The following is a 27,747-nucleotide window of genomic DNA, read 5'->3' as shown; positions in this document are numbered from 1 at the left end:
GGCGTTCCAAACTGCAGCCGGGTTTTGCTCCCCCCCTGCAAGCCAATCAACGTCTTTCCCACTTGTCTCAGGTCATGCTTGGTGCTGCTTGTCATATCAACATTTTGCTTTCAGCCTGGGGTTACATCGGCATCTCCCCTGCCTCGGCCGTCGCCATTTGCCTTCCTTTCCACCCTTCGATGGGGTATCTCCTCTATCTATCTAGCGACCATTGGTTCGGGGACAAGATGGGTCCGCTTCGGTTACTGTTCCTATATCGTCGACCGTCGAGGGAGATATAAGGTGAGGGCCGTTTCCCTCCTCAACGCTGGTCTTTCTGTCTTCTTTCCTGTGGAAATCTTCCCTACTGCGACCGTTCCTGTCGGACCTGTTCCCTTGCCTGGTCTCTGCCACCATGTCTTCCGGAGATCGCGAGGCTGATATTGCTCAGTATGTGCTCCTTTTCTTTCCTATTCTTGTCTTGTGTCTCTGTGCGCCTTCCATGTAGCGCAGCGCCTGCTGAGTCATCAAGCATTGCCCTACCGTCTCGAGACTAACATGTCATGCTCCAGGCCGTTCCAACAGGGCCATGGCACTATCACCGAGGTCACCTCGAACGAGAAGGCCTACATGACGGAGAAGGCCCTCGACGCCACTCCTGATGGTGAGGAACCCAACCAGGAAGAGGTTCGAACCCTCCGTCACGTCGCCGAACATCTGCCTGTCTCTGCTTGGCTCGTCGCTATTGTCGAGCTTTGCGAGCGTTTCACCTACTACGGAATGTCCGGCATGTTCCAAAACTATATCCAGCGCCCTCTCGATGGCAGTGAGGGTCGTGGTGCCCTTGGCATGGGCCAACGTGGTGCCACTGGTCTGACCACTTTCTTCCAGTTCTGGTGTTATGGTTAGTCATTCTGGCTCGGTCCGTCCTCATTCCTCTTACTGACCTCGGTCCGTAGTTACTCCCATCCTTGGTGCTATTGTCGCCGATCAATACTTAGGCAAGTACAAGACGATCGTGGTTTTCTGTATCATCTACCTGGTCGGTCTCCTTATCTTGGTTTGCACGTCTATCCCCACTGCTCTCTCTCATGGAGCGGGTGTTGGTGGCTTCATCGTTTCCATCTTGATTATTGGTCTGGGAACCGGCGGTATCAAGAGTAACGTCGCTCCTCTGATTGCCGACCAATACAAGCGGAAGAAGATGGCAATCAAGACGACCCCCAAGGGTGAGCGGGTCATCATCGATCCCGCCTTGACCATTCAGCGCATTTACATGATCTTCTACGCCTGCATCAACATCGGCTCCCTGTCCCTGATCGCCACGCCTTACATGGAGAAGTACATCGGCTTCTGGTCTGGCTACCTGCTCTGCTTGTGCATGTTTGCCGTTGGTACTGGTGTCCTTATCTTCGGTCGCAAGTTCTACGTCGTCCGTCCTCCTCAGGGTTCCATCATCACGGATGCTTTCAAGGCTCTGGGAATCATGATCGTCAACCGCAACATGGACGCAGCCAAGCCTAGCTGGCAAGCCACCAATGGAGGCAACCGAACCAACCTGCCCTGGGATGATCACTTCATTGATGAGCTCAAGCGCGCCCTGGTCGCATGCCGTGTGTTCGCTTTCTACCCCGTCTACTGGGTTGTCTACGGCCAGTTCTCCAGCAACTTCGTCACCCAGGCCGGTGAGATGGAGGGCCACGGTATCCCCAACGACTTTATGCAGAACTTCGATCCTATCTCTGTCATTGTCTTCATCCCGGTCTTGGAGACTCTGGTTTACCCTCTGCTCCGCCGCATGCGCATCCAGTTCCGCCCCATCACCCGTATCTCCGTTGGATTCGTCATCGCCTCCCTTGCTATGATGTACGCGGCCATTGTCCAGCACTTGATCTACTCTGCCGGACCTTGCTACGGCAAGCCCCTCTGTGATGCCTCCATCGTCGATGGTTCGGCCACTGGCAACCACGTCCACATCGCGATCCAGACGCCTGCCTACGTCTTCATCGGTGTTTCTGAGATTTTCGCCTCGGTGTCCGGTCTGGAGTACGCCTACACCAAGGCGCCTCCGTCCATGAAGTCGTTTGTGCAGTCCATGTACCTGCTTACCAACGCGTTCGGTTCCGCTATTGCCGAGGCTCTGACCCCCGCTGCGTTCGACCCCGCCATCATGTGGATGTTCGTCGGTCTGGCCTGCGCCTCCTTCATTGCCGGTATCATCTTCTGGGTGGTTTACCACCACCTGAACGACCAGGAGGATGAGATGAACGCTCTGGACGCGGAAGATCCCGAGGTTCCTACCCCCATCGAGCAGGAGCAGAAGAAGGATGAGCACAACTAGATTCCTGATCGAAATCCCCTCCACACCCGCCCCCCCCCCTCCCCCATTCTAATGTATTATAATTCTTGTGTTTAGCTTTGCGATGTTCGTGGATGGCGTTTTGAAATTTTTGAAACGTGATATACTTGATCATCTCGCGCAGGCTCGCGTCCCAGCCCTTTGATGAGCAGATGCAGTATGACGACCCCATGTGTGTATATATGCAGGGTGTACGGATTGACGTTTTTCCCTTTTACTTACTACACTACATAGTATAGATTCTAGTTAGCATATCCAGAATTCTTATTTCACTTCCTCAAACATCTGGTCCTCTTCTCTTTTGTGACAGTATCGCCTCAACCGCATCAGTGTTTGAGACCACATGACCCATTCTGTCAAGTGGCCGCTCTATCCGGATGGGGCCCTCTTATTTTCAATTTTCTTCTACTCCTTCCATTCCGGCCCCGTCCCTGCAGTAGTTTGTCTTAGCATCTCTTGGCATTTTGGGCTTTCCCAGCTTATCCGCTTCCGGAACAGTGCCTGACTGGCTCCGCGGACCCAACACTGCAGTGGGGGCTCATGTCTTATCATGAGATGAGGGCTTGGCGGTGGGATTGCGGTTGTGATTGTATAATAAGCATTGCTCATGGTTAGGTAATGGTTTTCTTTCTTTCTTTCTTTTTTTTTTTTTTTTGCAATTAGCTTGATTTGGATTGAACGTGCCCCAGCACTAGACTACTGACAGTGTTGGTTGGTTGGTTGGTGCGGCTCTTGCTTTTGCGCTTGCTCTTGGCTGTTGCACTCAGTAGGTTGACTAGGACCACCATGGAGATTTTAGTATATAATTATCGTTTGATTGAAATCATTGAATGTTCTTGATAGTTGAGATTGATGATAGATATAGGTTATGTGTTGTTTATACTAGTCAAAAAGTATGGTGAGGATATCCCACCAATGCTGGAAGACACTGGGTTGGTTGAATGGTACGGAGTAGAATTTCGGGAATGTCCGGGTCGGGGTTTACTATTTTTTTTTCTTTTTTTTTTTTTTTTTTTTTTTTTTTCCCTTTTCCGCTGGTGGGCGGAAATTCTGCTGACTGGGATGGTAGACTAGACTAAGCTATTCCCTCCGGGAGTGGGAGGAAGTGCTGGAAGTACTGTACGTACTGGAAGGCTGGACGTTTGGGATAGGATCCATGGGTTCGTTTGTTCTTTTCTTTCTTTTTTTCTTCTGGTTCTTCTGGTCTGGTGGGGTTTTGTCTAGAAGCTGTGGTCTGGTCTGGTCTGGTCTACCGTATCTACTACGAATCTACAGTACGTACTCTGGTTCTGGGGTTTGTGGGAACTATTGGCTTTGGATTGGATTGGATTGCATTCGATTGGTTGGGACTTTTGCTTGTGGATAAGTTAGACTGCCATCGGCACACCACGAGGACGTTGACGTTCACATAATAAACCATGTGGATGTGGATGTGGTTATGGTTGTCGGTGCTCTGGTACTGTACCTGGGATTTGTGGGTTCGTGGGACGAAGTCTTGCAAGTATGAGTCAAGTGTGCTGGTCATGCTTGCTGTTTTTGGCTGGCTTGGGTCTATCTCCATGCCTCAGAGATGCCGTGCATTTGTACTGGACTGTTGTAGGTGCTGTATCTGGTTGTAGGTCAGTGGCTTGTGCTGCTGTGCTCGGTCTGGAAGGCCCGTTCCTGGACGGTGACTCTTACCTCTACCCTCTCCTACTGGGGTTACTGATACTTCTTGTGGATTCTCTGGCTAGTCCCTGGCTGGCCTGTCCAGATTTTACGTATGTTTGATGGATTCGTCTCGCAGGCACGGGTGTAATGTGGTTGGGGGAGTTTAGCTGTCAGTTCTGAGGCCCTGGGTAAAGGTGGTTTGATATCCCGCTGATCCGTCGGGCCGTGGAAGAGGCTGTTCGAAGTTTTGAGTGCAGAAAATATTGAAGTTTGTGCTGTACATACTTCTTGGAACTATTGTATGGCTGGGTGTAATGTGTAGTGCTTATACGACGTCTAGGTCTTTGCAACGGACATCGGATCAAAGGGGCATATTAGCTCTAATCCTGGTCCTTGGCCATGCGATTTCGGTTGGGAGATAGTTGACTGTTCGATGTAGGCTTGCAGAGATGCTTGCTTGGAAAGCTGCTTGCTCGCAGAGGTACTAGAATTAGTACTTGAAGAGAGACGGCACCTGCAGCAGTCACCTGCAACCTGCAACCAAGGTTCCTGAGAGGTTGGACTACGATTTCCATCATTGGATATAGGATTCATATGATGACCAGAGCCGACTATTATGATTGTGGGGCGCTTAAGCTTTAAGATTGTGCTCTATGAGGTGTTCGGTTGCGCGGGCTGTGATTGTATAGGCGGTGGCTATAGGTCATATGTCAAGTATAAGTAGCTTCTCGTATATCATAAATTGAAGTGAGATTCCCACCAAACGTTTATTCGCAGGTTCACCTGCTTAGAGAGTGGTTTGCTTGTTCAGGAATTCCTGGAGATACTTACTCTATGGGATACCTGAAAAAAACCATACAGACAGTCGCTTTACATGGGTTCTCTATGAGTGAAACGATGAGTCTTGTCGGTAAATTCCTCCTCCAGTTAGTCTCCAGGCAAGAACCGAAGGGATTCGCCGAGAGAATACCTATGCCAATTATATCTTGCTTCCTCGGGTACTTCTGGCGGCGGTCACGATTTTTTTAGTCGTGAGATTACATATGGATGAGTGGGTGAATCTCGACATGAAAGAAGGGAAGTCGAAAGCAGTTTCGAGCACTTCCGGGTCTATCCCATAGAGATGCTGTAGTTTAGCAGATGAACAGATCAGATTTGCAATCCTTGTGGCATGGCTCCGGTGGAAATCAGAGCTTCGGGCTCTCATTTCCCGTCGTGCATCCTGGTGGATCCTTGCATGCAGATATGTAGATTCGAGATGCAAGGTGACCCCATGCTCGCAGGTTCTGTGTATTGCACTCCTTTTCGCGTGTAGTGATTTACGCTTTGGATGGCATACTGGGTACTAGGCCCTTTGATGGACGGTTGCTGGAATCAGATGGTGGTGTGGACGGTGCCGTTGGAAGTGATTTAGTGGTATGTCCTAGGCTCTGTTGTCATGAGCGAGAGATCTCGGTTCAGATTGTGATTTGGCCTACAAGCATGTCTCCGGCCGTGGATTTGTTCTCCACCGGTTGCTATACTTGATGAGCAGAAAGAGAACTTGTTACTGTGCCGGAAGTTACAGTTGGCCGATCGTGATCTACGAGATACTTGCCGATGTCGATGTGTTTTCTGTAAATGGATACAGTTGGCAGGGAGAATATTGTACAAGTATTTCTATATAACAAGCGAGATGGTAGTATAAACAAGCGAGAGTCTTCCAGCCACAACGACTGCTGAGCCACGGAGAAGGCAGCACTGGCCCCTTCGAGTCAGGGAATGTGGCGTGTCCAGTTTTCAGTGGTGTACAATACAACGGGGCAGTGCCCTCCACTCCACCACACACAGCATACTCGTTCTCCAACCTACGAGATTGGCTGCACGTTGGGAATCGATTGCTAATTATAGGTGACCGTCTCTGACGTGCGGACAAACCAGGCCAGTGGCCACAGGATCTCCGGGGATTGTGGAGCTGCTTGCCTGGTGGAAAGGTACTGATGGTGGCGGAGATAACGCCAGAAAGTGTTTCTGAGGCGAGCCTGACTCGCATCTCGTTCAAACGACACAATGCTGCATTGTGGGATGATGGGTGAAACTTGACGGGATGGTTCGGTTCATATTTCGAGACACCTGTTGGTAGTGGGGAATTGTGTCCGCAGAGAAGCGGTCTGCGAGGGTTTTGGTTATGGTCTTTGAGGAACCTGGTTAATCTATTGACACAGTAGTTTCCAATTGACTGTTCGGGCCAGCCAAGAGTGGGGAGGACCGTTCAAGCTCTCCCAGCATAATCGAGTTGGTGTCATGTCAATGACGTGCAGGATGTTCCTGCCCCTCCTCTGCTGGACGGGGAATATACTTGAGTAAACTGGGTGTGGTACAGTATGTGGTGGGTATAGAGTCCGCGCAGTGCTGGATTGCTAAAACATTTCACTCAAGCATTGGGGCTGTTTGTGGTAGTAATTTATTCTAGGGCTCAATTGGTCGCGAGGCTTGGAGAGAGCGCCTTCATCTCCCACTTTGGCGCCCGGAAATTGAATGCAGCACATATACATCTGGATTGGACTGCACGGGTACAACAAAGTACAATCTGTATCTGCCCATGAGCATAGAAATTAATGGTCTAGAGACTTATTGCCTACAGATCAGTAGTCCATAGATCCGATCTGTCGACCTCACCGGTTGTTGCACTTCGAACCCGCCGTTTAGCCCCATCGCAGCTTCAGTCCTTCCCTTGTTTCACCAGTCCACAACTTAGATTATTGTTTTGATTGCCCTCCTGCTTCATGGAGAGGGAAAAGGGGACTCGAGGATCGTCCACTGGTCTGTGCAGTAGCTTGGAAGCCCCCCCCTACTAATTATACATTGGGCGAAAAATTGCAGTGGGCGCAGATTTCACCCCCTGACTTACCTGTGAGTCTGTGACCGACCTAGAGAAAAAGAGGAGGAGACTGCTGTTTTTGAAACAAAACCTTTTCCTGCTAACCACCCTACTCTTCAGTCATTCCTTTAACTGTTCTTCTTTTCTATACCTTCATTTTCTGGTTGAATTTGTGCGTGTTGTTGCTTTTGTCGAGAGGAATTGAATTGAATTGAATTGAATTACCGTCTGCGGGCCAGAGCCATTTAGCCAGTCCATCCAAGCCCTCTGAGCCCTCCAAGCCATCCAATCCTTAACCAAACCATCAGTCATTCCTTCAAACCGCCTCCGCGCCCGTGGCTCAGCAGCCGCCGCCAGTGTGTGTCTCACCCGTCACTCTTTCTTTTTGCCCTTCAATTCCTACCTCAACTCAAAAACTACTGCCTATTCTTTTTCCAACTTCCATTTCATCCTCGACCTCTCTTCCTCATTTCACCCCACCTTCGTCCCTCCTACACGCCCTCCTTCGTCTCGACCCCTCCGCCCTGTCGGAACGAACTCACCCCATCCTCTCTACCGTCGATCGCGCTATTAATCCCCCCGTCGTCGTTTCCCGTACGACCCGAGCTCCGATCGCTTTGCGAATTAGTCCCTTCGAGCCTGCGACTTTGACTCTTCCGCAAGATAACTTTTAGTGACGCTATCACTACGAAACTTTCATCTCGAATATACATAGCCTGGAAATAATATCACAATGAGTGTATGTCTCCGTTTAAAGCATGGTCACGACCCTCCGCGATCGCCGCTGCTACCCCTCCCCTGACTCCTGACCTCATGCGCACCTCGACCGTCATTGCTGACCTGTGAACAACAAAGTACGGAGGTAATCAGGGTGGCTACGGCCAGTACAACCCTTATGGCGAGCAGGGCTACAACCAGAACCCCTATGACCAGGCCAATGCCGTCGAGCAGGGCCAGGGTAACGGCACCTACGGTAAGCGCGCCGCAGCTCGGACCCGTCATGCGAACCTACCAGTTTCCTAACGCAAGCTCTCCACACCACCAGAAATGAATGCGATCGCGGAACAGCCGGCCGACGCCACCACGCTGTTGAACAAGTGCAGGGAGATCAACGATGGTATCGCGGACCTGAAGGCCAAGCGCGAGGGCCAGCTGGCCGCCGCCCAAAACGCCATGCTCGACTCCAGCACCGGAAAGGAGGACCAGGTCGCCCGCCAGACTCTGGATTACATTGAGGACGAGATCAACAACGGCTTCCGCTACCTCCGTGATCTGTTGAAGAAGATCAAGCAGACCCCGGGCTCCGGAGACAACCGCGTCCAGACGCAGGTCGACGTCACCAGCCGCAACCTCCGTCGCGAGATCGAACAGTACCAGCGATGCCAATCTGACTTCCAAAAGCGCCTGAGAGAGCAGGTTCGCAGACGTTACGAGATCGCGAACCCCGAGGCGACTCCCGAAGAGATCGAGCAGGGTGTCGACAGTGTGCTGATGGGCCAGGAGCAGAGCTTCCAGGTATGATGGGCCCTGTCCGCGATTGCCCCGGGTGACTCGCTAATCAGTGCTCTAGGTCACTGGTAGCCGTACTAGACAGGCCAACGACGCCAGACAGGCGGCCTTGGAGCGTTCGGCCGCTATTCGCAAGATTGAGCAGGATATGATCGAGCTGGGCCGACTGTACCAGGAGGTCGCAGAGCTGGTTCACATGCAGGAGCCTGCTGTGGAGCAGATCAGCCAAGACGCCGAGAACGTTGCTGGAAACGTCGCCAATGCCAACACTCAGATCACGGAAGCCATTGCCAGCGCTCGCCGGGCAAGAAAGTGGAAGTGGTACGCCCTGCTGGTCGTCAGTAAGTAGCTTTCCATCACCGAAATCATTGCTCTAGACGCAGCTGACATGTCTCCAGTCCTCATCATCGCTATCGTCGTTGGTGTAGCCGTTGGTGTTACCGAAGCCAACAAGAAATGAGGCCGGCTTCGTTCCAAGTTAACATCCGATGGCCGTGTTCGAACCAGCCGACTTGGGTCGGATCGATGCGGTTATTCACGTCGATCCTTAAATCCCTATGACCGATCCCGTTGTCGCACTATTTACGCCAGGCTGTAACGAATCCATTGATTGCGCCCCTTGTCCTAGTCCAGGTTTGTGCTTTTGCGTCGACGTCGGACAATTGGACAACCACGGGGCCGATTGTTATTTCCAGTTTTGAGTCTTTTTTTTTTTACTTCTTCTTTTCTGTTGGAATACCACCCTGTTCTTCTTTTCTTCGCTGCTTCTGATTCTCTGGTTGAAAAAGCATGCCCGTCACTGCGCTCTGAGGTCCCCTATGCTCCGTTCGGCCCCTCCGCTTCTTCCCTCTCGTGCTCTGCGTCTTCGCTTCCATTTTGTGTGGCCTGTATGGCTGGTATTAACTATCTGTCTTTGAAGGGGAGGGGCATTATGCGGCCTTGATGATGAAACTCGACCCTTGTCGCCACCCTGTCGGGGGTGCTAGGGGATCCGCGCAGGATGGCTCATCGCAGTGTATATAATAGAGTTGTTGTTCTTGTGTGTGTTGGGTGTTGTGTGTGCCTTTGGTTCGTTGGGCGCTAGAAACCACCAACGCCGCCACCACCACCACTGTCCCAATCCTTTCTACGTACTAATCGACTACTCTAATAATAATGATGCTTTCTTTGATGATTTATTTGGCTGTTGTAGATTTGTTGAGCGATCAACTATTCATGCATATATGTCCAGGATGCGAGAATATGTGTATACTACAATTATGTATTGCGAGACCTCCTCCCGCCAACCTACCTACCTCCGAAATTGAACCGTCCCAATGATGTATATTCATAAACGATGATGCTGATAGAAAAGTTACTGCGCCGCCCTCTCCCGCTCCCGCCCCTCCTCCTCCGGCGTCTTCGTCCGCAACTGCAGCGCATGGATCCCGCCCTCCCGACTCATCTCCTCCTTTAACAAGCTGTAGACCATCCGGTGTCGCGCGGGTTGGGGTTTCGAGGCGAAAGACGAGGAGGTGATTGTTACGCTGGAGTCAGAATCCAGATTAGTCTCGGTTTTTTTTGGGAAGGGGGGGGGGGTTGGCGTTGTTCGATGTCCTTCCTGGGTTTGAACTGGGCTGGGTCGGGGGCGAGACTCACTGGAAATGGGTTTCCTTGGACGTGGAGTCGCGCATGGGCGCGTGGTGGGCGTGTTTGTGCGAGTCGTTGCGGATGAGGAGGGTGGTGGGCGTGAAGGCTGTTGTTAACTGTTTGTTGGTTTGGTGTAAACGTTAGTGGAGTTGCTGGGGGTGAGTTCCGGGGACTGGGGATTGGATTCTGGTGGGAATGGGGATGGGCTGATTTGAGGTTGAGGCTTTGGATGCCAGACACGGTTGGCTCGGGGGCCGCTCACCTTTTCGCGAATGAGGTCTTCGACTGGGGTGTTGGAGGTCATTTTGACGGTGGTGGTTGAGAAGAACTGGCGGCTGCAGCTGGTAGGTCGTCGGAGGCCTGGGAGGCGGGTGGTGCGGAGAAGCATTGATTGATTGTTCTGGTGGAGGGGTGCGGTTGAGGTGGGAGATTCGGATTGCTTCAGGTACGGAGGATTGATCGGAGTAGAGGCCAAGGGGGGAGTTGTAGAGATCTATGGATTTAATGATGGAGGGTGTGGTTGTTGTGTCGAGCGGAGGGTTCAATTGGAGCGGGATGGAATTAATCCTATTGAACTGGTGCAGTGGATGGAGGTCGCAGAGAATCCGATGGCGGTAATTGGCTGGGGCACCTGGCAGGCTGATGCGTTGCTATTTTGGGATTAGCGGGGTGCTGCCTCCGCGGACTTTATCCGTACTGTACATCTGACACCTGCAGCACTGTACATCGTACCATATCTATAACAAGTCAATGGTCAACCTGATCGCATCGACTTAATCAAATGGCTCTTGAATGATAAATGACTGTCTCATTAGGTCTGCTGGACTCCGAATTACAGGGCAATGGGTTCTGCATGCGAACGGTGGTCAAGATGTTGGCCTTTCTGTCCTATTTTCGAGCATTCAAGAGCAATCTGCCCTCAACACGAGACAGATGGAAACTTAGGCTCGTAGGGGCGCTATGCAGATTAATTGGATTGCAGCGGCACTGCTGTCGTACCAATGCAATCCGAGCTACGGATTAGTTGGCTGTTAACTATCAGAGCGCTGCTGGCCTCGCTGACAGTCATACATCGAGGACACTTGCACCGCCATCCCTCCGGCAGCAAGAATTCCAGAATGAGCATGGCTGGCTCTCGCCTGTCACTATTGTATTTTAGCGCCCTCATGTGGAGCATATATTGGGCAGGCGTCTCAGGAAATGGCTCAGCCTGGTGAGCGCGAGCAAATTCAGGAACCTACTTGTAGGTCAACCCGGATGGCAGCAAGCCCACGACAAAAAACTATCGCAAGCCTAGCTGTCAAAAAAGTCCGGATGCACTAGCTATATCGGTGCTCCTGGAAGTGTTTCTATAGACAGGCTAGGGTGGCTATGTAACTGGTCGACAAAAACCAGGCCAGGCTGGTGATGCACCCGTGATGCAGCGTCAGCCCGCCATTAAGGTGCAGACAGCCATCGGACATGATTGCAAGTTCGTCGGTAATACACAGAGTTGTGTCTGCAAGCATTCGGATGTACGTTGCTGTACAGAATGGACCAAGGCTGATGGGCTCTGGTGAGACGAGCCCACCTGCTTTTATGCAATCTTAACTCACACACTGACATTGAGCTGAGGCTGGGCTGAGTATTTGTACTACCATGTCCATCTCATGCCTCAAGCTATGAAGTATAGCCTTATATAAAGACTTTGAAACGTGCGCAACAGGCAATGATCAACTAGATTTCAATATCCCGGTTGCGCTCCTGCTACAGCAAGGCAGATAGGCTCTTGTACTATTGGTGAGACCACTTCTCAGATAAGATACAGACACTGCCTAGGTAGATGGCATTGTAAAGGAGGTGATATCTCAAAGAATCTTTCAGATTTCCTGCTCTGCTATACACCTGTGAGATCATGTATGTGATCCTGACGTACTACAAGCCTATCGTCTTCGAACTTATCACAAATCTTCCTAATAGAGAGATAATATCCCCTCACGTACTTCATCATAATCAGCAAATGAGGCATTTCCTGGTTCATCTGCAGGATCTGAGAACATTCACTTTGCCGGAACACCTGAAAGTCGAGGTGAGACAGTAACCGCTAGACTCTATTCCCCCTGCTACTGACAGACTCGAGCTCGTTATAGATATAACCCAACAAGCCTTCTCTCCCCTGTAGTCTTTGAAGAAAGCTTAGGACACCCGGTGGACCTTACAAATCGAAGATCTAACTGTTTTATAGTTCCAAGATCTACCAGAGTCACATGATCGCTTCCCCAGACGAAGCTCCAGACATGGGGAACAGCCGATAACCGGAGCAACGGGTCTTATCGCAACGCCGAGACCGCCGATTCTCCGCCAACCTCCGCGGGAGCTCTTCTGAAAATGACATCAGTTCGTGATTTCTGTGCACCTCTCAGTAGACTGCTGAACATGCACTGCATGCTTTTCCGAGCTTCATCATGCCAGGCCGCCCATTGATCTCAATCCTAACACGGGGCTCACTTGCCTCTCCCCATCTGGCCCGCTATGGTCGCTCTCGAGCTGGCCTGACACCTGCAAGCCGTCGCTCGCTCGCCTCGTTGCCGAACCTGCCTCTCTTCCGCGCCCTCCAGAACCACGACCAATCCAACCTAGCGGTCGTCCACAGCGCATCGTCTCGCTCCTTCACGTACGGCAACCTGGTCGCGGACGTCCTGCAGGCCAAGGAGAAGCTCATACAGTCTGGAGGAGGGCGTCATGATAGTTTGTCGGGGGAGAGGGTTGCTTTCCTGGCGGAGAACAGCTACGACTACGTAGGTACTGTTCGGCTTGTCCTGTTTCCTCTCCGCATACTTGAGAGTAGGTCCTTGAACTGACCGCGACGGCAGTGACGCTTCTCTCGATCCTCGCCAGCGACGCAATCGCCCTCCCGCTCTCCCCTGCTTTCCCGGTCGGCGAACTCAAGTACATCATGGACAATTCGCAGGCCAAGGTCCTGCTGGCGACAGAAAAGTACGCCAACAAAGCCCAGGACGTCCTGAATGCTGGACTCGACCGGGAACCCATCCTTGACGTGAAGAAGAAGATCGAAGTGGGGGCCACGAGTCTGGGCCCCTCGTCGGTGACCTTAGAAGACGTTAAAGGACAGCAACCCCGCGGTGGGATGATGCTGTACACCTCCGGGACCACGAACCGACCGGTACGGAAGCTTTTCTTTTCTTTCTTCTCACCCCTGTTAGACTTTAAGAAAGTAAGGGACGGTGCTGACACACCAGCGCAGAAAGGCGTCCTGATCCCGCAATCCGCGCTGACGGCGCAAGCGGCCTCGCTCCTCCAAGCATGGGAGTACACGGCGCAGGACCGGCTACTCCACCTGCTCCCTCTGCACCACATCCACGGCACGGTCAACGCGATCGTGACGCCGGTCCTGGCCGGCTCGTCCATCGAGTTCATGTTCCCGTTCAACACGGACGCAGTGTGGAAGCGCCTCGCCGCGCCGTTCCTCTCGCCTGACCCACAGAAGAAGAAAAAGGAGATCATCACCTTCCTCACAGCCGTCCCGACGATCTACAACCGCCTACTCTCGTCCTTCCCCACCCTCGACCCAGAGGTGCAAACCTCGGCCCGCACGGCCATCCGCCCGGAGAACCTGCGGCTGAACATCTCGGGCTCCGCGGCACTGCCGACGCCCACGAAACAGGCGTGGCAGGCCCTCAGCGACGGCAACGTGCTGCTGGAGCGCTACGGGATGACAGAGGTGGGGATGGCGATCAGCTGCGGGCTGGCGGTCGGCGACCGCGTCGACGGCAGCGTCGGCTGGCCGCTGCCGTCCGTGGAGGCGCGGCTGGTGGACACGGACACGGACGAGGTCATCCGGCCGGGCCAGGAGATCGACCCGCGCACCGGCCGCGAGCGCGAGGGCGAGATCCAGCTCCGCGGGCCCACCATCTTCCAGGAGTACTGGGCCAATGCCGCCGCCACGCGCGAGTCCTTCGTTGAAGGAGAAAACGGCCAGGGCGGTGACTGGTTCAAGACGGGCGATGTCGCGACCCGCCGCCTCGTCGAGGGCGCCGGCTCCGGGGCCAGTGGCGACTGGGCCCGGGGACCCATGTACTTCATCCAGGGCCGGCGCAGCGTCGACATCATCAAGACCGGCGGCGAGAAAGTCAGCGCCCTGGAGGTCGAGCGCGAGTTGCTTTCGCTGTACGTATACTTCCTACCTTAACCCAACCTGGTCTGAGACTTCCCTCCACCCAAGCTAACCCCTCTTGCTGCGCGCACAGCCCTCAAATTTCAGAAGCAGCCGTCGTGGGCCTGCCCTCCGAACAATGGGGCCAGAAGGTCGCGGCCGTGGTGGTGCTGAACCCGGAGTTCGCGAACACGGGCGGCCGGAACGGTAAGCCCTGGGGCGCCATGGACATGCGGCGCGCCCTGAAGGATCGGCTGGCGAATTACAAGTTGCCGCAGGAGATGAAGGTCCTGAGTGGACCCATTCCGCGGAATGCCATGGGCAAGGGTGAGTCCCCAGTTCTATCTTCTCTGTTCTATTGTTTTTCTTCTCCTTCTTGAGGGCGGTGGCTAACTCTGTTACAGTCAATAAGAAGACGCTCGTTAAGGAGGTGTTTGGTGCTTGAGTTGGGTTGGGTTTGATGGGGTAGCTTTTTGGCTGTATGTCTCTCCCTCAGAGCATACGTGGGGCTCACGGTTAAATATACTTCAATATGCAAGGAATGCCACGGTACCGAGTTTCTGGGTGGTTGACTGTTATAGAATGTTATCCAGCATGTGGATATCTCTTACGCAAATACACTTACAGAGTACCTTCAGAAGACAATTGTACAGAATTCGCTAAAACAAGAGAGAGAGAGATGGTATCTTACATGGTGTACAATGGCATGAAACAATATACACCCAGAAGCCAGACTGTACTGCCCTGTACACACACACACACACACACACACACACACACACACACATCCCGCTAAGCCATGGTAGGTCTATACGCCGCCAACGTTGACTGCGCAGGCGAGCCACGGATGAACCGGGTCGCCTCCATGACGACCAGCATCCGGGCCATATCGACATGCGTGACCTTGGCCTCCACCAGACTCATGACATCCACTTGGTCCGCGTCTGGCATGCTGGGGGGCACGAGAACCCGACACCGGACGCCGAAAGCGGAGAGGACGCCGCTCCAGCCCCTGCTGTGGGACGTGCCGGCCAGGTCCGCCTGGTCATAGCGCTTGCTGATCTGGCACTGGAAGGTTGCCGGCAGTGGGGACTCGGCGAAGTAGAACGCGCGGAAGAACAGCAGACACGCCCAGAACTGCATGGAGGCGCGCTCGCACTCGCGCAGCCGAAGGCGCAACGACAGGGACCGCTCGAGCCAGCGGTCTACGTCGGCCGCGGAGAAGGGGAGGACGGAGCGGCCTTCCGTCTCGGATGCGGCGGCGGCGTCGAAACGACGGTTGTGGGCATGCTCGAACCGCAGCGCTGCCTCGATCTGGTAGTGGGCCACCACGTCGTTGTAGCGACGGAGCGGGCTGGTGGACTTGACGTACGCGTCGAGGCCGAGCGATACGTGCGGGATGGGGCGGGAGAGCGAGATGCCCGCGGGGGCAGCCAGATTCAACCATTCCTGGCCGCCAATTTGTTCCATGTTCTCCCGCGTAAGCTTGCGATACTCCGGGTGGTACTGGGTGCCGTCGTAGACGGCGGGGATGTTGCGCGACGACAACCAGGACGCGGAAACACAGCAGCCCAGATTCATGAGGAGAGAGATCAGGTTGTCGGTCGTATCGTCGCGGACCTGCTGTAAGTCGATATTGTGATGGCGTAGTCGGATCACCGGGTCGCCCAGGACATAGCGGCCTTCGGTAGCTCCCAGCTTTCGCGGCGGTAGAGCAACGGAGCCAACGGACATGGAAACGGAAACTCGGGGCGGGTAGTGGAATTCCAGCATTCCATTTTCACGACGACGTTCACGCCAGCCCGCCATCAACTGACGGAGAATGTGGAAGGTTTCCTCATCCTCAGGAGTAAGCGTCTCTGTGATACCCTTACGACCAGCGATTCGCTCGGGGAATTCTCCTCCCACGGATAGGTTCTGAGTGCTATCGTTGGCTTCGGTGTCTGGCTTGAAGATGCGGCGTAGTCGGTCATGGGTTATGTATGTCACTTTCCGAATCGTACCGTTTGCAACCTTAGTGTCCAGAATGTCGCCCTGGAGATTCATCTTGGCGCTGAATGTGAGCGTAGGACGGTTCGGGCCCAAACTGAAGTGTTTCTGCGTCACGGAGTCGGGAATCATGGGATAACTTCGCTCAGGGACGTAGAGACTCTCGGCTCGAGAGGCGGCCCACTTTATGATGCTCGATTCGTGATCCATGAATGCAGTGGGGTTGGCAACATGGATATGAATCCAGAAAGTGTCGTCTGATCCCGGGATGCGCTCGAGTGAGACACCGTCATCAATCTCCTTTGCACTAACGTCGTCTACACAGTATACTTGCAGATCACCCCAATCAACCCGCAAATCCTTCATGGAATCTTCGAGTTGGCTCTTGTCCGCGAGCGATTGGGCTTCTCCGGCTACTCTAGCCCACATATTATCGCTTTCGTGAGAGACCCCATGCCCGGGAAGAGCAAGATGATGGTCGAGAAGACGTGTATTCTCCCATGGGTGGAACACACCCAGCTCCTGCAAGAAGAGCGTGGCTGTCGCGGGGCCCAATTCCACCGCGCTGTACATGCCGGTGCTGCGCATGATATGCGACCCCGCGGACCGCATATGACCTCTTGTCATTCGCCGAGGAGGCAGGCACCAATGCTGCAAGTATTCTATGATGGCACGATCATCGTCGTTGAATTGCTCGGTGAGAACCTCACGGTATATCGCAGGGCTAGCGTTCTCTTTGGGCTCGACTCGTACGGCGCTTGGGCCCACGCATGCCACGGTGGTTGGGGATCGCACAGTCCGACTCTGCCGAATGAGACGCTGGGCCTTTAAAAGAAACTGCTGTAGAGGATGGTTGCGGATATAGGGGGTGTCCTTGCCACGGGCTGAGTTGACAATATAGTCTTGGTGCTCATGCACCCAAGTGCAGACGGTATTAATCACCTGGGCAACACGCCGAGGTCTGACTAGGTAATGGTTGACGAATAGAGAGCTCCGGTCATAATCGATCAGGAACGAGTTCTCGTGGACGCACCGATGAATGAGGAAAAGCAACGTTGGATCCAACTGGTCCTCCTCGATTTCCAGAGCCTTGCAGGCCATTTCCTCGAGGGTAAATACCAGGTTTGATTCGTCGTCTGCCACCAAGTCGTGGAGGTTGTCCAGCCGTAGCGCGTTGTTGCGGTAGATTTCCCGCACGCCCAAGTCGAACTCTTGGATCTTCTTGATGAGATGAGCTCCTGCATGCCTGGGAACTCCGCCCTCGATGGTGGACTGAAATTCACTACTCGTCGCAGCAAGATCTGCAGGGAAGTGAGGTAGAAGGGGCGCCACCATGTCCCGCGGCACGAATCCCTTCACGACGTATTCAAGGTCTCTCTTGAAACCGATGCGCCATTTACCTTTATCCGTGTAAAATTGCTGCTGCTTGGCAATAGACCGAACGTAGATTGCGTAAGTAAGGATCCCATCAGACCTGTGCGGTTGAAGGGGGGACGTCAGCGAGGTTATTGCAGAAGTGAAGAACTTTCGTAGCTCACTTACGCTGCCATGGCCACAAGGTCACCTGGCTCCAGGTAGTGATTCAGACCCGCGCCTTCATCGTCTCTGTTGTGAAGCTCCGCATCATCGTCTGACTCTCGTATGACATCGAAACCTGCATCCATAGCTTCACGGTTGTCGTTCAGCATGTTCCCTCTCCAGGCATCGGTCGCGAGCATCTTGTTCGCGGTTCCAGGTCCTCGGACAGGGTCCGCCCAATTATCCTGGCTGTCTTGCCATTTCTGCAGATAGTCTCGAACATTTCCGTACTTCTCAAATTCGAGTCGCAGCCGAAGATTCTCGAGTGAAGTTGCCGATTGCAGCAGGTCGTCGCCTTGAGTTGAAGTCGTCGGTTTGGACGGTTCATGATCTTGAGGATAGTCTTGAGGGAAGAGACACTAGACAACCAGGGATTAACCACCGGAGTAGGCAAAGCATTCGGGGATTATTTTACCTTGGATCCTATACTGAGCTGTCGCCGTTGGATGATAAGATAGTCTTTAGTGGGATTGCTGACACTTGATCTCGGGAAGGCACGCGATGCTGCGATCCCGCAGGTCCGGACAAGCTTCAGGTTGGAGGCATAGCGGTTCACACCAGCCACTCTCTGCGAGACTCTCGCCCTGGAGAGTAGCAAGGACATTCTGGAGCACCCATCATACATGCCCAACGATCGCAGAGCAGGTGTATCTGAGAGGCAGGAGGAGGGCAAGAGCGCACCGCGGCAAATCCCCGATACCGAAAAATCCACTGATAATGCCGGCATTTGCCACTCACCGCTTGGGCGGTCAGACAGTCTGCCATCAATGATTAGTCAGTTTATAGATGTTTCCAAGGTACATATGTATACAGCACATCTGGACACTGCAAGGGCAGAATGAACCTCAAACAGGAAACTATTCGTTGATAGTCTTCATCGAAAGCGAGGTCACTATCTTAGCTCGCCTCCATATACTCACTACACCGTCAATCTCTGTACCAAAGTCCCTACAGCATGATCCGAACGCCAGTCGAGGCCAATTGCATGCTATCCTCCTGCTTCGATGAAGTGAAGGGAAATACCTTGTCCAGCGTGTCTACTAGTGGATACGAAGACCGATGATACCACGAACCCAGTCACTAGCGACCTTCTGGTCTCACCTACCCCACTCTCTGCGGAACATGAGCTGACTGACATAGACCGATGCCATAGATTGGCATCCCAAGGCGGTCTTGACGCGAAGGATGCGACGAGCAGATAACTTGTGCGCTACCACCAGAAGACACCGGGCTCATGCTTGAAGACATATCTGTCAAGGTGTATGCAGGATCTCCCTGGACAGCCTCAGATGAGGACAATTGCGAGCGATCGAGTGGCCCTACCGTCACCGATGGCTCGTGGCTCGTTCTATCTGCACTAGATACGTATCAACTCACCACCGGAATAGTGGCTGCAAATAGCGTTGTCCAGTGCCTAGATCAGGCTCAGAAGCATTCCCCGCATCAATTGGCGTGACATAGCCACAGCGGTTTCAGAAGACTTGCTATACGGATGGGCCAACACCCACCGACAACCCCAGCGCGTGCATATGGTGCAAGTGTAGCGAGCCAACCCCTCTCATCGTGAGAATAAGGCTCGTGCAAAAGCGGGACTAGAGTATTTCATCTAGCGTTAGTCACGTTGACATACGACCAACAACGGCCAGTCCCCGAATTAGCCTCATCTACGCAGGGCCAGGGTCTGACCCCCATGCTTAATATAGAGATGCGGGACAGCGGCTCAAAATCCAGGGATCTGGCGACACAGATCTGCATGCAGACATTTCCGTGTGTCTGCATCTATAATAAGATCCGACAGACAGTGGCTGATCCAGTCTAGCTGATTCCAAGCACGGGGCTAGGGCCCATGCGTGCAAATCGACCAGGGAGCGCTTCACCAGGGCAAAGGTCCCTATAACAAAGCTACCTTCCCGAGCGCCAGTCCTTGACAGACGGTTGTCTCAGGTCGAAATAAGCTCTGGTGGCTGTTGGCTAGGAGTGGCCGGCTGTCCCGGAGAAGGGAGATCGCTACGCGCCAGGGTGGATGCCAATCGACATTGTAAGCGCTCGCTTCCCGGCTCAACATTAGACTGGACTGGACCCATGCGAGTCGACCATTGGCGCTGCAGCAGAGGGCAATGAGAGCCTCAGTATGGCATGGTGGTCTAGACCTGAGCTTCTTTTGTTGATCGTCGTCCGTTGGAGGATGGGAGCAGGATGAGACAAGATGGGGAGATGTATTTAAGGCCTCATTGTTCTCGACTGGATACTTCTCAAGTTGAGTCAATAAGTCTATTCAGAGTATCTCACGCCCTCCTTGCCTTTACTTTCCTTCTTCTTAATAATTATACTTTCTCTCCATACTTTCTTTCCTTTGTCCGGATTGTGTCTATTCACATCTACACTCCTTCGCTTCAAACCACCTTATAATCATCACTTGGCCCCTCATAATCATTGTCCGACCCAAAGTCGACCTAGTCCTCGCAACCTCGAGCACACACGCACATACACCAGCACACCCACATTCATTCACAGAATCAAAACCATCAACAAAATGCCTCCCTACGGCCTCCTAGGCGCAACCTTCCTAATCGCGCGCCTGATCCAAATGTGCAGCCTAATCACTATCATCGGCCTCACAGCCAACTTTATCTCGGAGATCGTGTCCAACAACGCCACACCCCCGGCCATCTTCATCGGCACCATCACAGTTGTCAGTTCCTCCCTTATCCCCCAAACCTTCCCAAACCCCCTCCCCCAAACCCTCAAAGCTAACAGCCCCCTCCCCCAAAAAAAGACAAGCATCGCCGTAATCTACGCCCTAATCACCACAATCCTCTACTACGACAACATCCTTCCCTTCCTGGCCGCCGCCGTCCTGGACACGCTGCTCCTCATCGCCGTGATCGTGGTGGCGGTCATCCTGGGCAAACCGCTGTCATACCTGCAATGCACGAAGATCGGGAGCAGCAGCAGCAACAACAGTTCCTCGGCCTATACCTTTGCCACGCATCTGAGCAGTTACCTCGACCATCTGGATGGGAAAGTCAACTACAGCAATTGGATCGGGGCGACCAAGGCGGTGTGTTTGGAGGCCAAGTCGATTTGGGGGTTGAGTATTGCTTTATGGTGCGTTTTGGTCACCTCTCTCTTATTGTGGGGGATAGAGGTGGGGCCGGGTTTGGGGCTAACGATGGATTCCTTAGTATCATGTTCTTCTTCTCTGCGATCTGTGGGATCGTTCTCTGGCGGCAGAAGAAGAAGGCTGGGGTGGAGAAGTTGGAGGGGTAGAGGAGGGTGAAGTGCTGTTGCACGATGGATTCACGGGGTGATGATAAAAGGATAAGTAATGCTGACCTGCTGCTGCTGGTGCTGCTAGTGCTGGCAACGGTGATGCTGATGTGAAGAAATGCTTGTCTGTTTGTACTGTACTGTATCACAACTGTGGACCGCTCTTCCTATATCTGATTTTGGATTCTCCGGTTTCTCGTTTGAATGTCCCTCCTGCCTTTCCTTTTATTTCATCCAGTATTCTTCCACTCATGTACTTTGGATTCTGTTCTGTTTCCCATTTCCTATTTTCAACCTTAATACTCCAGCTCCTACTTCCACATCCCAAACCATATATACTATACCAGCTCCAACCACCCCCCCCCCCCAAAAAAACAAATAATATAGTCCAACCAAGACTAGAACCAATATAATCAGCCATGAGTTTACCCCCAATCCACACCCTGGCCCCCAAAAACTCAGTCTCAGAACATACTTACATCAAAATTCACCCCGAACTAACCGGCGGAATGACCGCGACCTCATCACCGGCCCCAATGACCACCGTGCTCGCATCCTCGCCCTCGACATCGACGTACTCCTCGCGCACGCTGACGCCGCAGCTGCGGAGTACTGACGCCGTGATGCCGGGGTACCGCGCCTCCAGGAGCGGGAATAGTTGGTCGAGGGGTAGGGGCGCGGGCAGGCGCTCCGTCTGCTTGCCGGTGTAGCTGGTGGCCGTGGAGAAGTAGTGGATCTGGAAGGTTGACATCGTTGCTAGTGGGTTGATTGGGTTTCTTCTCGTTTGGCTTTTATCTCGATGTATGTGTATGGTGGATGAAGTGAGGTTGTGTTTAACTATGAGAGATGGAGTGTGAGAGAGAGAGCTGGCTGGAGAGAAGAAAGAGGTGGTCAACTTGACTCGAGTGAGGAGCTGTTAGGGTCGAGTCGTCTTGTTTGCGCGGTTCGGAGGTGAGGTTGTCAGATCAATACGCAACTTACTTGTAGAGAGATAAGAGAAGAACCGCGGCAAAGGAGGCGGCGATAAGCAGCCCCGCTCATTCCGCTCACTACCCAGTACGCACTGCGCACCCTCATTCCGTACACAAATACTGATCGTAATAATTACTTTCTATTCTTATCGCATAATCTAGTTGCTCTCGGTTAAAGCTTTGAATGCAGTCACCAAGTCCTGGCGAAGATCCTCCCAATTCTCCAAACCAACACTAATCCGCAGCAACCGGCGATCGACTGTGGTATCCGACATAGTCCGCCATTCAATAAGCGTTTCAACTCCTCCAAGGCTAGTAGCATGTTGGAAGAAAGCAAGCTTGCTAGGGAGTTTGCGAGCGTAATCTTCCGTCTTCGTGATAATCGAAAAGACAGGTCCAAATCCATTAGGCATCTGCTTCAACAACCACGACTCATCTCCCTTCTGCAGACTCGCGTGAAGCACACTGTCAAGAGCTGCCTGAACCAAAGCCTCGTCGCTACCAGAAGCAGGGTTCTGGTCGGAAAGCGCTTGATGTAGCCACGAAACAAGCTTAGTCGCGTTCTCGCTCTGGCGTTGAACCCGCACTTCGAGAGTCCGCAGGCTCCTCACACCCAGCCAGCTCTCCATATTCCCCATAACGCTGCCCAGGAAGATCCGGTCCTGAAGTAGTTGCTTAGCCCAGTCCTCGCGCTGAGTGGCAAGCACACCGCATAAAACATCGCTGTGGCCCCCAAAATATTTGGACCCCGAATGCAAGACCAGATCGGCGCCCCACTTGAACGGATCTTGGAGGAACGGAGGTGCAAACGTAGCGTCGACGATAAGGTACGCCCCTCGCGAGTGCGCCTTCTTGGCGTATGCTTCGATATTGAATGCGGTTCCCTCGGGATTCACCGGCGTTTCCAAGTGGATTACATCACCTGCTTCCAATTGCTCCGCGGGACAGTCGAGGTCCAGCTTCTGAAGTCCAGTTACGCGGCTGAAAAGTGCGATCACACCGTGACACCCATGGTAGCCATTTCCAATCGCGATACGGCGAGGGTTGAGCAGCGTTAGGGCAGCATGCAGGGCTGACAAGCCGGAAGAGTAGCTGATGGCCTCGCCATTGAGAAGGGATGAGAGAATGGCTTCAAAGCGCGTAGAACTGGGAGCCGACAATCTCGAGTATATGTGTGCTGTTTTGTCCCGCTCGTTCTATATTGCGGCATGACTGTTAGAAGCGCCCAGAGAGAATCATACGGGTAACTCGAGACATACGTCGTCTGTAAGGTCTGCGAAGGGCACAAGATCGTCAGGGTTATCGGAGTACCGGAAAGTAGTGGCAACGTGAATTGGAGGAGCAACATCTGAAACCACATTTAGAGCATCATCCGCATGGAGTGAGCGCGTGGAAGTTCCCATTTCTCGATTTGCAGGAGCCATCTTGTACTTTTCTTTCAACGAGAGAGTAGCGGTAACAGCCCTAGCAGAGGACTAGGTGCTATGTCACACAGGAGCTTATTTGATAATACGGAATATGGATGAAAAGGGCGGTTTGGGAAAGAGAGGGAGGCAGGTCAAAGCCGGGGACTGCGGCACGCCCTCCCGGCGACTTGAAACAAAAGTGGGGAAGGAAAAGAGCTTCTCCATGGCGGTGAGTTGACACGTGACTGATGGCGGGGTGGAGCTGAGATGGCGTGACATTACGCGGTTCCGACAGATAAGAGGTTGGAAACGAAAGGAGTTATCTCGGGTCTGAGTGGGGGGGAACTGTCGGGCTTATGAATTATCGGCGAAGCGAGCCCATCCGGGATGGTTCACGGACGGAGCCTGGAACAGCGGATTGGAAATTGGTCCGGTCTACACAACACCACCCCGGCGAATTAGATACCTAGACAAACAGAGGACAAACGGTTGAAGTGAAAGATCGAATACATACCTGCTTCAGAGTCGAAGGCAATCGAGATATCGTCATGCTCCATTGGGTAATCAGGTGTATCCAGAGAAACAAAGTTGGAGGCAGGATCGTCGTCGGGTTTCGGCAACGCAAATTTAGCATCGACAATGCGGACGCCGAATTTGCCGGATTTGCCGAACGGCTCGAGAGTGTCTGTGCCCTTGAGAACGAAGTTCATACATCTGCCATACTGGAAATCGCTCAGGAAAGCCACCAGTTGCACGACTCTGTCCCGGCGAATAACCTGGACCCGGGCGAGGCTCGATTCCCATTTCTTGGTGATGGGAACCACCATACGACGCCGTGATATGGCGAATGATGAGGCCACACTATTATTCCGTCAGCATCGGATGAAAAGAGAGAGAAAGGCTCTCCGGGGATCTACCTATCAAAAAGCACCTTGAACCCTGTCACGGCCTGTTGAAATGTGTGGAGATCTAAAACGACAATCAATTGGTGTTGATGCTGCCAGGAGTGTAGGAACCGTACCTTGCACGGTTGCAAAGTCGAAGCGTCGAATTGTCGGGATTGCCATGATTTTGGAGAGAGAATCGGTCAATTTATCAGGCATCTCGGGAATTACCATGTTCTCCGCAACGGAAACAGTAAGATCTCTCTGGCCTGGTCGATATAGGCTAAGGCCTGTTCGATTGTTGACATCAAGACCAAGCTTCAACTCACCAGGGCCTGCAATACGTCAGTTATGTTACCAGTTCATTAAATCCACATACGTACCGAGATTGAGACGGTCCGTAACCGAACCCCACTCCGTCGCGATGAAGGCACGCAAATGCTCCGAAAGAACGGTAGGACCATAACCATGATCCGGTCGTGTATACTGCTCATCGATGATCGAGATCGTGCCAGCGGGGAATTGGATATGTTCCTTAGCTGGTTTTCCCGCAGCTCGATCCGCGGGCTGCTCAAGTGTAAAGGCCCGAATAGAGATATCCGATGATTTCGCTTCCCGTTCCTGCGGAAGGATTCCCAACAGGAGAGAATGCAACATTGTTCGCTCTTCGAGATCTTCGAATGCCATCAGCATAGACCTGGTTCTACCATCCTCTTTGACTTTCAGAAGAAGAGCGGGTGCCCCATCGTCACCACGGAGAAGGCCGAAGACTATAGGGGTGCCACTTCCGAGAATGTGACGCACACTGCTCAGAGTCTTGATTTTCGGACTGGTAAGTATCGCTATCCGGAAGCCCTGGTGCTGCATACGCTGGCCTGTGCCCTCAGTCAACGGTACATTTCTCTCGAAGAGGCGTACGCGACATCTTTCCACAGGCTCGGAAGGGAAAGCTTTGGGAGTTACAGAGTCAATGTAGCGGAAAGTCTTGAGGGTGTTCTCGTAAATCAATGTCTCGTTTTTCTCTGGCTTGAGACTCGCTTCGGTCTTGGAGGTGTACTGAACAATGTTCCAGATGTTCTTAAAATCCTCTTCCAGGAATTGAACATGTAACTCAAAACCGCGGGGAAGCTTAACGCGCATTGAGTGTGATCGGACGTGCCAATTAACACTTTCCCACGTAGGACCATTCTTCTTATCGGATTGTATCACGATATTGACCAGATCGCTCTGGCTGGTTATGGCCGCAAAAACGTACCAGTCAGCCCTATCCCGGATTATAGACAAAGCGCATGGTATAGGATGTTGCTTGTCATCATCGTCGCTCGATGTGATACAGACGTCGACAAACATGCTTCCATAGCTGAAATAGCGGTTTGTATCGCCAAGTGGCATCATCTGCACGAAGCTGTGTGCTTTCCCAGAGGTGTCAGCTAGGAGAGATTTCGTCGCCGTTCCCGATAAAATCGCAGCAACATCGGGCGCAAAAGCAGGATACTGGACCCAGACGGTGCTGTCAATGTCACTCGGAGAACGTTCCTGCGCCAGAGTCATCAGAATATTGTTCCTCTTGATAGACATTGCCAACGACCGCAAATGATTCGATATGGTTTGACTCAGGCTTAGAAGATCTGCCAGCTCCTTGTTCCCAGTCGTACTTGCCACAGCAAGCAAAGCATCCACACTCATCGAACCGTATCGAGCCAGCTCCTCATGTTGAGGGACGATGTTCTCCGTAATCCACAATGCCTTGGCGAGATCAACGACCGCTTGCTTCGCGCTCTCTGCGGGTCGAGTCTGGGGTGACCGGACACCAGAACTCGAACTCGAAGGGCGCGATCGCGCATAGGCTTCTAGTCTCTTTTTTCCACGCAGAAACCACCACAAGGCTGCCCTCATCCATTCTGAGAGTGGGGTTCCAACAAGTGGCTTTGCACTTTCGGCGGCAATCTCAATTGGGTCCCGAAATTGTATCACATACCCCTTCAAGTCTGCGAAAGCAGTGTCACCTAGCTGATTGGCAATAGACTTGAGAGAAAACTTCGGCGGCTGTGGACTGCGAGAGGTTTCTCGCGCGTCTATACTAGACGGTCGGCTTGCAACTTCTGGAACGGGTAGGTTAGGATTCGGCTGGCGGATCGGGGAGGAAAGAGTCTGCATGTTGCTACTTGTTGACAGAACCGGAGAAAGAACAGGTCTCTCCGACGCCACAGACCGGGTGACCGAGGGAGGACTCGGAGAGTCTTTGAATGGGTTTTCCGGAGGGGTTGGCTCTGTCTCAGAAATCGGCGGCGTCTCGTAGGTCGAACTAGGGCTATCCGGAACTCTTAGAGCCGGAGATTGAGTTTCGTTCTCATCGCCGGGCGACATAGGATCCGAGAGTCGATGTTGCAAAGCAAGACCCTCCTCAGCTTGCATCTTCGCCCGAACGCGTTGCGCAAACGAATTCGACTCTGGGGAGGCTCTAAATGACAGACGGGAGCCTCTTTCTCCCAGACTCAGGGTCATCAAGAAATCCGCATCCTGGGCATTATGGAGGAGAAGAGGTTTCCAGTCCTCTGCTCTCGTTCCAAGTGCTAGTGCCTTAGGATGTTCGCGGCTTTTTTCACGGGGCTTAGGCGCATCATTTCCTCCGAACGAGGTGTCGAGACGCAATTGAGGAGGTGCTTCCGGCTCGGACTGGCTGTCTGACTCGGTTGATTCCAGGCTTTGAGCTCTGTTTCGACACAAAGATATTTCCATTGTTGGAACCTCTACCTCGTCTCCTCCTTCTCCGATGACTTCAGGCTTCCGATCGGCAAACCTCACCTTCACTCCTTTTCGAGGACGACTCTTGTATGGGGGTTTTGTGAAGTCCGCTACTGGAGTAACAACATGGGCAGCGGCGATTGAGGACGAGGCACTGAGCACATCCTGGGCAGAGGGCCAGCGACTGGCAGCATCCGGACGCAGCGGCCGCAGTTCGCGCTGAGTGGTTGTTGCACCGTAGGACAGAGACTTGGAGCGAGTAGGTCCCAAGAATGCCTCAATCTGTTGGTCTGTAGATCCTCTGGCTTTCTTGTCCTTGGAAAACAATTTCTCCCTCCAATGCGGCTTCTTGCCGTGGGTCTGTTTCTGTTCCTCGCCGAGGAAAGCAAAAGGGTCCTCTGTGGACATGCTGGCCAGTTCTCCTGTGGGTATATTCCTTCGATTTGCTATGAGTTGCTATACAGCATTGCCAATTGATGCCAGTCCGTGTTTCCCCACCTATTCTTGGATTGCAAGTGCTCGTGCGCTGCTTGGAGGCTGGACAGGGGGGTGATCGACAGGAGGGACTTTGGATGAAGCTTTGGAGTCGATTGCAAGGTAGCCGTGAACAGAGTATATCGGATGAAACAGTGACTCTATGAGGGCGAGAGGGGGCTGGCGGGCAAGCTCAAGACGTTGGTTTCACGGAGTTGTTTGTTATGCGCTGCTGGACGAAATCCAAAAGCAGCAGTGAAGAATTGAAGTCAACCAGTGCTAAAGTCAAGG

General features: G+C 52.9%; 8 protein-coding genes across 8 annotated transcripts; 4 read left to right on the top strand and 4 right to left on the bottom strand.

Annotated features, from left to right (window-relative positions):
* Positions 1 to 394: 394 nt before the first annotated feature.
* ASPACDRAFT_46968 (peptide MFS transporter) lies at positions 395 to 2,320 on the top strand (the record flags this gene model as incomplete). Its single annotated transcript, XM_020201871.1, has 3 exons — positions 395 to 429; positions 552 to 883; positions 939 to 2,320. The coding sequence occupies 3 exons, from the start codon at positions 395 to 397 to the stop codon at positions 2,318 to 2,320; spliced, it is 1,749 nt and encodes a 582-aa protein (XP_020052541.1).
* A 5,261-nt stretch (positions 2,321 to 7,581) lies between these two features.
* On the top strand, positions 7,582 to 8,817 carry ASPACDRAFT_63670 (syntaxin; the record flags this gene model as incomplete). Its single annotated transcript, XM_020203920.1, has 5 exons — positions 7,582 to 7,587; positions 7,719 to 7,821; positions 7,894 to 8,363; positions 8,419 to 8,698; positions 8,756 to 8,817. The coding sequence occupies 5 exons, from the start codon at positions 7,582 to 7,584 to the stop codon at positions 8,815 to 8,817; spliced, it is 921 nt and encodes a 306-aa protein (XP_020052540.1).
* Positions 8,818 to 9,526: 709 nt separating this feature from the next.
* Positions 9,527 to 10,562, bottom strand: ASPACDRAFT_125723 (BolA family protein). The gene is made up of 3 exons (XM_020196837.1): positions 10,249 to 10,562; positions 9,996 to 10,102; positions 9,527 to 9,883 (listed from the first exon to the last, which is right to left on the bottom strand). The coding sequence occupies exons 1-3, from the start codon at positions 10,288 to 10,290 to the stop codon at positions 9,712 to 9,714; spliced, it is 321 nt and encodes a 106-aa protein (XP_020052539.1). The 5' UTR covers positions 10,291 to 10,562; the 3' UTR covers positions 9,527 to 9,711.
* A 1,868-nt stretch (positions 10,563 to 12,430) lies between these two features.
* Positions 12,431 to 14,584, top strand: ASPACDRAFT_46965 (acyl-CoA synthetase; the record flags this gene model as incomplete). Its single annotated transcript, XM_020201870.1, has 5 exons — positions 12,431 to 12,767; positions 12,839 to 13,149; positions 13,231 to 14,153; positions 14,234 to 14,466; positions 14,544 to 14,584. 5 exons carry the CDS (start codon positions 12,431 to 12,433, stop codon positions 14,582 to 14,584), a joined length of 1,845 nt encoding a protein of 614 aa, XP_020052538.1.
* A 347-nt stretch (positions 14,585 to 14,931) lies between these two features.
* ASPACDRAFT_63667 (exoribonuclease II) lies at positions 14,932 to 18,310 on the bottom strand (the record flags this gene model as incomplete). Its single annotated transcript, XM_020203919.1, has 3 exons — positions 14,932 to 17,602; positions 17,671 to 18,065; positions 18,122 to 18,310. The coding sequence occupies 3 exons, from the start codon at positions 18,308 to 18,310 to the stop codon at positions 14,932 to 14,934; spliced, it is 3,255 nt and encodes a 1,084-aa protein (XP_020052537.1).
* Positions 18,311 to 20,239: 1,929 nt separating this feature from the next.
* On the top strand, positions 20,240 to 20,976 carry ASPACDRAFT_34979 (uncharacterized protein; the record flags this gene model as incomplete). Its single annotated transcript, XM_020200086.1, has 3 exons — positions 20,240 to 20,398; positions 20,483 to 20,814; positions 20,892 to 20,976. The coding sequence occupies 3 exons, from the start codon at positions 20,240 to 20,242 to the stop codon at positions 20,974 to 20,976; spliced, it is 576 nt and encodes a 191-aa protein (XP_020052536.1).
* A 425-nt stretch (positions 20,977 to 21,401) lies between these two features.
* Positions 21,402 to 21,727, bottom strand: ASPACDRAFT_46962 (MoaD/ThiS family protein; the record flags this gene model as incomplete). Its single annotated transcript, XM_020201869.1, has 2 exons — positions 21,402 to 21,419; positions 21,479 to 21,727. The coding sequence occupies 2 exons, from the start codon at positions 21,725 to 21,727 to the stop codon at positions 21,402 to 21,404; spliced, it is 267 nt and encodes an 88-aa protein (XP_020052535.1).
* A 378-nt stretch (positions 21,728 to 22,105) lies between these two features.
* On the bottom strand, positions 22,106 to 27,390 carry ASPACDRAFT_54597 (uncharacterized protein; the record flags this gene model as incomplete). The annotated part of the gene is made up of 6 exons (XM_020202900.1): positions 22,106 to 23,143; positions 23,207 to 23,352; positions 23,868 to 24,214; positions 24,271 to 24,322; positions 24,375 to 24,572; positions 24,621 to 27,390. The coding sequence occupies 6 exons, from the start codon at positions 27,388 to 27,390 to the stop codon at positions 22,106 to 22,108; spliced, it is 4,551 nt and encodes a 1,516-aa protein (XP_020052534.1).
* Between the last annotated feature and the right edge of the window lie 357 nt (positions 27,391 to 27,747).

This window comes from Aspergillus aculeatus (assembly GCF_001890905.1).
Source record: "Aspergillus aculeatus ATCC 16872 unplaced genomic scaffold ASPACscaffold_17, whole genome shotgun sequence".
Lineage (NCBI taxonomy): Eukaryota > Fungi > Ascomycota > Eurotiomycetes > Eurotiales > Aspergillaceae > Aspergillus > Aspergillus aculeatus.
The sequence above is the reverse complement of the archived record's forward strand: the minus strand, read 5'-3'. Positions and strand labels throughout refer to the sequence as shown.

Bases quoted from the DNA above. Each gene is read 5' to 3' on its own strand.
- ASPACDRAFT_125723 (XM_020196837.1), bottom strand. From the start codon at position 10,290: ATGACCTCCAACACCCCAGTCGAAGACCTCATTCGCGAAAAG. The intron at 10,103-10,248 runs GTGAGCGGCCCC...ACCAACAAACAG, and splicing joins AAGACCTCATTCGCGAAAAG to TTAACAACAGCCTTCACGCC. The intron at 9,884-9,995 runs GTGAGTCTCGCC...TTCTGACTCCAG, and splicing joins TCCAAGGAAACCCATTTCCA to CGTAACAATCACCTCCTCGT.